An 8,490-nucleotide genomic window follows, 5' to 3' on the forward strand; every position below is an offset into this window, starting at 1 on the left:
TAATAGTTGTCCGTTCAGCATTTTGCTTGTAGCTTTGGAACGCTAAACTGTAGCTATCAGGTCTAGAAACCGTTGCAAATGCCTCGCCAAGGATATTACAAATGTCAGTAGGGGACGAATATATGGTACCGTTTTTCTCAAACACCGGAAGATGAAATTCACGGTAAATACCATTAGCTCGTTTGACTCTTGACCAGACTTGTCTGGGAGAGGTCGTAGCTGTAATAGAAGAGACATAACGGCGCCAGGAGTCTTTCTGACTTTTGCGCCTCACTTTACGTGCGATGGCTTTGGCATGTTTGAAAGCTAAAAGGTTAGCAGTGGTAGGAGAACGACGGAAAATGCTCCACAAACGTTTCTGCTTTTTATGAGCAGCCGCGCATTCAGCATTCCACCACGGCTTACGATGACGAGGGAGAGATGCAGTAGTTTTTGGTATGCTGGATTCGGCAGCATGCATAATCACCGAAGTTACTTTTTCAACCGCAGTGTCAATACTGTTGTCAGTCACCATATCTTCAGTAATGTCAGCAAGTTGCGAGAATAGAATCCAATCCGCACGATGATAGATAAAAACTGGGGGTCTGGTAGTGATAGGAACACTAGATGAATACGAAATTATGATTGGGAAATGATCGCTGTTATGAAGATCTTCGTCGACAGTAAATTGGGAGAACGGTAAAAGTATAGGTGAACAGAAGGCCAAATCAATGCAATGAAAGGTCCTTGTGGGTTCATGAAAATACGTGTCTTCTCCTTGGTTCAGCAAACATAAGTTATTGTCTAGGATAAGTCTTTCTATTTGTCGCCCTCGAGCATTAGAGTCAGAACTACCCCATAGCTCACTATGGCCATTAAAATCCCCAACCAAAATGAATGGAATGGGCAGTTGATGAAGTAGTGAATTTAAATCGGCTTGAGCAATGGAAGTGTGTGGAGGTAAATAAATTGAGCAAACTGTAATCAAAATATTAAGGTGAACTTGAACAGCAATAGCCTGTAATGAAGTTGATAGCGAAAGGCGAGATGAAGGGAAACATGTGGAGGTAAAAATTGCAACGCCACCGGTAGGTCGATTACCATCAACGTAATCATTTCGATGACACGCATAATTTCGAATGTTGAAACTGTGAGAAGGAGATAAATGAGTTTCTTGAAGCATAAAACATGTAGGATGATATTTAAAAATGATGTCTTTGATGTCAGACATCTTATTGCGCGTACTACGACAATTCCATGATATAAAAGAAATTGACATTATGTTTTAGATGTTGAAGTTATAACAGTTGGAGCGTCATCGAATAGTGACTCATCATCCGATGGATGCAGACTTATTTCATCTTCCATGGGTTCAAGATTGTTGGTAGTAGGTTTTTTTGAGTATTGATTAAATTTAGAGTCTTTTTTCTTGCGAGAAATTCCTGGTTTTTGACTAGGGGGGAGTTTTAAGTTCGAACACTGCTTATGAGCAGGACGAGATCTTTCAGACGAAGTTGTTCTAGGTGCTTTCTGTGGAGGAGGAGATATGGATATGGATCGGGTGGTAGGTCCAGTGAAATTAAACAGTGGTTTCTTGTTGGTTTGCTGTGGAGTATCTGTTTGTGTGCTGACTGTACGCAGGGAAGTCTTAGCTGCTGCTGCATAGGACACTCCCGACCGAGGAGTACGGGCGGTGACTATACGGCGAGCTTCATTGAAAGTTAGATTTTGCATTACCTTAACAGTTTGAATTTCTTTTTCTTGTGACCATTTTGGACAGCTTCTCGAGTATGCAGGATGATCCCCTTTGCAGTTAATGCAGAGGGATGGCAACTGGCAGGAAGCATCGTCATGGTCAGAGCCAGAGCAACGGGCACAGGTTGGATTGCTTCGACAGGATGTTTTAGCGTGACCAAATCTTTGACATTGGAAACATCTCAAAGGATTTGGCACGTATGGTCGAACTGGGCAATTATACCAAGCAAGTTTCACAGAAGATGGTAACTTTGGTGTATTGAATGTTAGGATGAGATGTTTGGTAGGGACAAGATGACCGTCCCTCCGAATCTTAATCCTACGAACTGCGGTGACATTTTGATCTGCAAGGTTTTCAACAAGCATTTCTTCGTCATCGTTCACGAATTCTGCTGCTGATATTACACCTCGCGAAGTGTTTAGTGACTTATGAGGCGTGACATTAATTTTGAATGAACACATAGATGTACAACTAGATAAAATGTTGGCCTGTGTCATCGAAGAGACTTCAACTAAGAGGTCACCTGAGCGTAATTTTTTCACAGAGGCGACATCTCCCAGTATAGAAAGAAGAGCCTTGTGAATAAGAAATGGAGATACTTTATTGAAAGAAGTATTCGGTACATTCGGATTCGTAAGAGCTACCAAGAAAAATCGAGCGTAATCACACGGTACTGAGGTTGTTCCGCTGTTTTTGCAGTGGTGTGCGGAACTGAACACCTTACTATTTTCGGCCATAGAAAATATCAATCACTTCAGCTACCAGCGGCACCACCCACCACGGAGTCCAACTTAGGGGATGCAAATAACAAATTAGTGCTGCCACCAATCCGCTATTTAACACCGATGCTAACCACTAGCTATACGCCCGCAAGCCACCCCTGAAGCAGCCTCCACCCTTAACGAGGTGCCCAGTAAGTGACGGCGGGCTTGACCCTAGCCAACAGATGACATTCGAGACTAGCCGATTGATGCACACAGGTCAATATGCACCTCCCGTTTACCTGAAGCACGGGCCAAAGCAGTGTATTGGGGTACCAGGATGCCCCTCAACTGCCAGGATCCCCTTTTCCAGGGACACGGGTCTCCACGCACGGCAAACACGCGGGTGGTCTCTTCCCATCTATGTCCAACACAACAGAGTGGTAATCAAACACAGATGACAAGCCCTTACCAGCAAATTTGGCAACCACGACAAGGGGGAAGAGAAAGGAGAAAGTAAGAGAAAAGGGAGAGGAAGCGGAAGTGAGGATAGATCACTAGGGTACCCCGGGGCGTGACTCCCTGTATTTACCTAAAGAAGGTAAACCCCCTCAGGGCGTTAGTTTGGAGTTACTGGTGCTACATCTAAGAATACAAATATTTTCTGATTCCAAGCATTTTATGAATTTAAATATTTTTCACTTACAACAAAAAATATTAAAAATCCTTATCAAAACATTAATCTAGCTTTGTCCAAAAAACTACTATTGAATTTAAGAAAGGTAAAATAATGAGAGGAAGTGGTTAAATTTCCAGGAATTAACTCACGAGCTATATAACAAAAATCTCAAAAATGGGTTATAAAATTCAAGATCTCTTTTTTTTTTAATTTCACTGAAAAACTTACTTTTACCAATTGTGTTCTATCACATATTTTTCCTCTTCAGTGTCCGAGAGTCTTTATGAACATTTTGAGCAAGAAAGAGTTTCAAAAATTATTTCGAAAACCAATTTAACATGAAGTACTAAAATATATTGAGGGGAAAAAAGATTCAAAACCATTCACATATAGTATGCTTCTGCTATGAAATAGCTTATAACTTTGGGGAGGGGGAATCCTGTATATGTAGATTTTTTTTAATTTGAAAAGTTAGTTACAACAGTAAGTTTTTAAAAACTTCAACGACCATTGAGTAACTCATAATAAAAATTCAACAATGCCTTCAATAGAATCATCCCATGGGGGTAAACAATTCGAAATTATAAGAGATTTTTAATATGAGTATTTTTTTATGTATATAAAATATTTTAAGTATAAATACATTTTTTTTAAACCGCATCATTTTTCTAGGCCACGTGCAGGGCAGAACCGTGGTAATGCCCATATGTCTATTTGAATTATTTTCGCAGTAACTTTTACAGTAATGCAAAACTTTTTCATTTCTCCCAATTTTCGAACTTTATTTCCTACAACGCGTTACATTTGAAATAAATTGCCTTTCCCAGTGATTATTCTATTCATTATTCCGATAACTGGCAATTACGCTGTTTGAGTGAACTGTGATTTTTCGTCAGAGAATTTCCCCCAAACCGCATTACGTTTTCCAATGAAGTATAATTAACGAGAGTTAAATAGTAAGTTAGTCGCTCAGAAAACATTAATGATAATCATTTTAATGGTCCTCCAAGCACAAGAAAAAGAATTATTGCTGATGAAAAATGTGTTCTTGTTCTAATCATAATCAATTTGAATTTGGAAAATATTCGATCCCTGTTAATTTCGCAAAATGAATATCTATTTAAATTGATTTGAGCCGCGTGATTAAACTGTTACACTTCATGATTTTTGAGCAAAACTTCAGTTAAAATATATACTATAGAATTTATTAGTTTAGTTTGTTTCCTAGCGCAAGGGCAAAAATAGGCTATGTGGTGATGGGCACATGGTTAATAAAAAACCCTGATTTATATTGAAGAGAAGAATCCAGTGTCTTAAAAAGTCAGTAAGATTTCAGTGTTGAATTTCACCAAGATAGATAAATTAAGAAACTCGGAATTAAAAAAACTGCGTCTCTCAATTTTTAATATAGTATACTGGGTAAAGATTTGTCTAATGGTAAATGGTTCTTTGCAAGTAGAGCAAACAGATGCTGGAATTGAATATAGGATTTAATTGCACAATTCCAAAGGCGGGTATGCTCCGTCAAACAAACAGATGATGGCTCGTTTAATGGAATGTGTTTGTAAATTAACCGTGTATGGCCAATTCGCAATATGTTTATTAGCACTGTAATTTCCCTGTAACTATTAAGTCTTTTAAAAGGGGTGATTGACTGTTTAATTTCATGTAACTTATTACCAAGTTCGCTACCTTATTCAGCCTGCCAATTGATTGTTAAGATACTTGTTATTGCCTTCATAACTCTGCACTTAAATACACTATTATAATTTTAAAAAAAAGATTATTCTTTTTTTTTAATTACACTAAAGATTTTTTGCGTTATACTTCAATTTTTCCTGTTGCTTACTTGCTTCAATGCGTGCAATTGAATTGAATGTAGGGTTAGTGACACAAGGTCCATAAAAGGACATGCTGCGCCAAACAAAAATCACTTAGTTGAATCATCTTATTTTGCGTCTATTTCATTAACCATTCTAAGATTGAGTGAGTGGTTGATTTAGTTTTGTCTCACATTATTTAGCTGTACTACAGCATTCAAATGATTATAGTCATATTTAACCTTTATTTCGCTTTCAAATGTGCTTCATTGCCTTTTTTGCACTTAATGCCAGATTTTCTATTAAGTGACGAAAATTTTTTTATTATGATAACAGATTTTTAAAAGTTTTATTCAATTCGCTTACTGATAATATATTCGGATATGATCAACACCTCCTAGAAGTAGAAAGGCCTCAGCACGCACGGATCAATTTAGTAGTCCGATGTGACGAAGTTAACTGCGCAGTAGACGAAAAATAAGAAAGATGTCATTACGTTAGGGGTACTAAGCTGCGCAGTGTTTGAAAATACAAAATATGTCATTACGTTTGGACTACTAAGGGATATTTATGGTAACCCGTGCTGAGGCCTGTTCTTTCTAGGAGGTGTTGATATGATGCTATTACAAAAGTGTCTAAAAATACTAATTTTAAACTTAGGTTCCCAGTACTCAGCAAAGTCAAGTAACACATTTTTCTATTTGAAATGATGCAATAATCACATGGTGTTGCATATCTGAAACAAACTATAAATTTTCCCATCTGGAACTAAGAAGCTTAATTTTCATATCTTATTCAATTTAGGTTAATGTAACTAATTGATATTAACCTAAGTGGCTAATTAATTCTAGGTGGCTAATTATTTTTTTAACTTCAATTTGAACAAGCCCTTCATAACATAAACCAGTTTCTAATGTCTGATTATCTTTGCCACTTTTGTGACATTCATTTTTTGCATTCTGCAATTACTGGCCCTACAGCTATTTTATTTTATATCAGTCTTTGAACAGGTGACCCAATTTTTGAGTTTATGACTGTTAGTTTTCAACTCCGTAGCGTTATAATTTTGATTAGTAGGTTGAGGTTTATTGACACAAGAGCCAAAAGTGGTCAGTCGTTAGGTTAAAAAGATTCAATTTTTTTTTTAAATTAATAAATATAATCCTGTTGATAAGCTTGGAATGTATTGGGTCACCAAGCAATGGTTAAATATCTGGCCAAAAAGTTTATTCCTCAAATGTTTGAATCGTCTACAATCAACTAAAATGTGTTTAATGGAAGTGTCGACTTGACATTCAGTACAGAAGGGTGCACGTTTGGCTTTCAGTAAATGTACACGAGCAAAACTAGAATGAACGATACGCGGTCTATTAATTAAAACCTGGGATTTGAGGTCAACATTTAATGTTTCACAGCTATCAAGCTTAGGACAAAGTTCATGTCATTTATTATTGATTTGTGCATTCCGATGTTTTTTCCAGGCTTGATAAAATGAGGTTTTACAAATACGTTTAACATCCAAAGATAATAGGAGATTACTATTTAAGTTATAAGTGGTCTTAGCCATTGTATCGACGAGATCACTTTTACGGATGTAGACACGTGAAAGATTTGTAATTTTGAAGCTACTCCAGAGGACAAGAGACTTTTCGATGGTACCAACTCCATTTGCATTACAGGGAGAGGAATATCCTACAGCTATGATCTTAATTGAATTGAAAAGTGCGATAGTTGATCTCAATTGAATTGAATGCAGGTTTTCACGGCACAAGGTCTAAAATGGACATGCTGCGCTAAAGAAACTGTTTTTAATACAAATCAAAAAGACAATTCACAGCATAATGTTAAAGATATAACAGACTAGTTAATGGAAAAATCTTCGAGTGCATAGCACAATTTCTATATGTTGCAGATATGATCCTCAGTGCATTTAAAAATTAAAATATAAATGGAGTTGAAGACTTGGAGTTATAGGTTCTGCGCCAAAAATTCCAGTATTACATAATAACGATAAAATAAATTGGTATAAAGTATTCATATAAAGGAAAAAAATTAGTAAAAAGTAAAAATGGACACGTTTTCATGGGTTGTAGAAACCACTTTTGCTTGGACAATTGTTTTGATTTCAGAGGAAATTTGTAGCATTTATAATAATATATTTTCCGAAGCAAATTCTCAGCAATTGAAAATTTCGTCCGTCACATTCTCTACAAGATTTCGTTAACAAATATTTAATTTTGTAATAACGTCCATGTTGCTACTAAAAATTAAGTCGAGGTATAAAGTAAACAAATTGGATCTTTAGATCATTGACTTTTCGAGAAATAGCTTTTATTCTAAAAATTAAAGTATATAGCCAAAAAATTGTTTTTGGTGCAAACTCCCTCTCGATCCAGAAACAAAGGCTTGCTTAAAAAAAGCATGCATTATGCAACTTTTTTCACGCAATTTAGTCTTATTGTGCTTACTACTTAAGAAGTCAAGAACCTTAAATAGAATAAAGATTAAAAAGGGACAGAAAAGAAAAGTATAATACTACCACGAATTTTCTTTCTTTAAAATTAAACTTCCTTTTCATCTTCTTAGAAAATATTTCTTTCAAGGCAGAAAAATTTTAAAAATAGGCATTATAGATAAAAATAAAAAGTATTTAAAATCTTTCAGAATTTATCATAATTATATTTTCGGTCAACCATGAAAATTGTGCTATCTTTATGTATATTCAACGTTAAGTAAAAAGACTTTTTGCTAATGACTTTTTATGAATTTCGTATAAGATTTAATGAAAATTGAAGAATTTGGTTTAAGAAATGTGCGAGAACTTTGACTGTGATATATTTTCCAGGATAATCAAATTGCTAATAATATTTGTATGCACCCTCCAGTATTAGAATTAACAATAGAGTTAAATGGCTCAAGGTCCAAATAAATCACATGCTGGCCAAACACACAGAGCTTAGCTACGCATATTTATATGAAGATTGTAAAGGGATACATGTCATATTCAACGGAGTTTTTAAAAAAACGACTTTCCAGCCATATATAAAATCAAACTTTATGGTGAAGCATATAGCTATAATTGACGTTTATTAGGCTTTGAATTTTCAGAAATTAAAATTTGTCTTCAAATTCATTTAGGAATGTTATTAAAAGTTTAAGAATGTAGGTCTGAAGATTTCACTCCTACAGCAATTTTGATTAATTGAATCTGTCAATGCATTTCATTACAGTACTAAGACAAATTTTGACCATATTAGACCAGCAAGAGCGATAATACAAGTCATTACACGTCAGTGATGGTTGATGGCATGTCTGGATTTTATACGATATATTTTTTCCAACGACGATAGTTTGAATGCTGGTTTTTCTTTTTTATAGTATAATAAAGCATTAAATATGTAAAATAAAGCATTTATATCTAATGAAAGCTAGGTTACGGATGAATATTTCTAAACACTTTATTAAAATACGTCAAGCGTATTTTTAGAACTCCCTGTAGTTCAAAGTTTATCTTACTTAGACTACTATAACGCATTCTAAAGCCCTCTGAAGTAG

General features: G+C 35.5%; 1 protein-coding gene across 1 annotated transcript; it reads right to left on the reverse strand.

The window, feature by feature from the left end:
* Positions 1-1,257: 1,257 nt before the first annotated feature.
* Positions 1,258-2,472, reverse strand: LOC147801093 (uncharacterized). The gene has a single exon (XM_087155748.1). It carries the CDS (start codon positions 2,470-2,472, stop codon positions 1,258-1,260), a length of 1,215 nt encoding a protein of 404 aa, XP_087011874.1.
* Positions 2,473-8,490: the final 6,018 nt, after the last annotated feature.

The sequence above is a fragment of the Parasteatoda tepidariorum genome, chromosome 12, assembly GCF_982258835.1.
Source record: "Parasteatoda tepidariorum strain Cologne lab strain chromosome 12, Ptep-v5.0, whole genome shotgun sequence".
NCBI lineage: Eukaryota > Metazoa > Arthropoda > Arachnida > Araneae > Theridiidae > Parasteatoda > Parasteatoda tepidariorum.

What these genes read in the sequence shown, in the direction of transcription:
- LOC147801093 (XM_087155748.1), bottom strand. Translation starts at nt 2,472, where the DNA reads ATGGCCGAAAATAGTAAGGTGTTCAGTTCCGCACACCACTGCAAAAAC.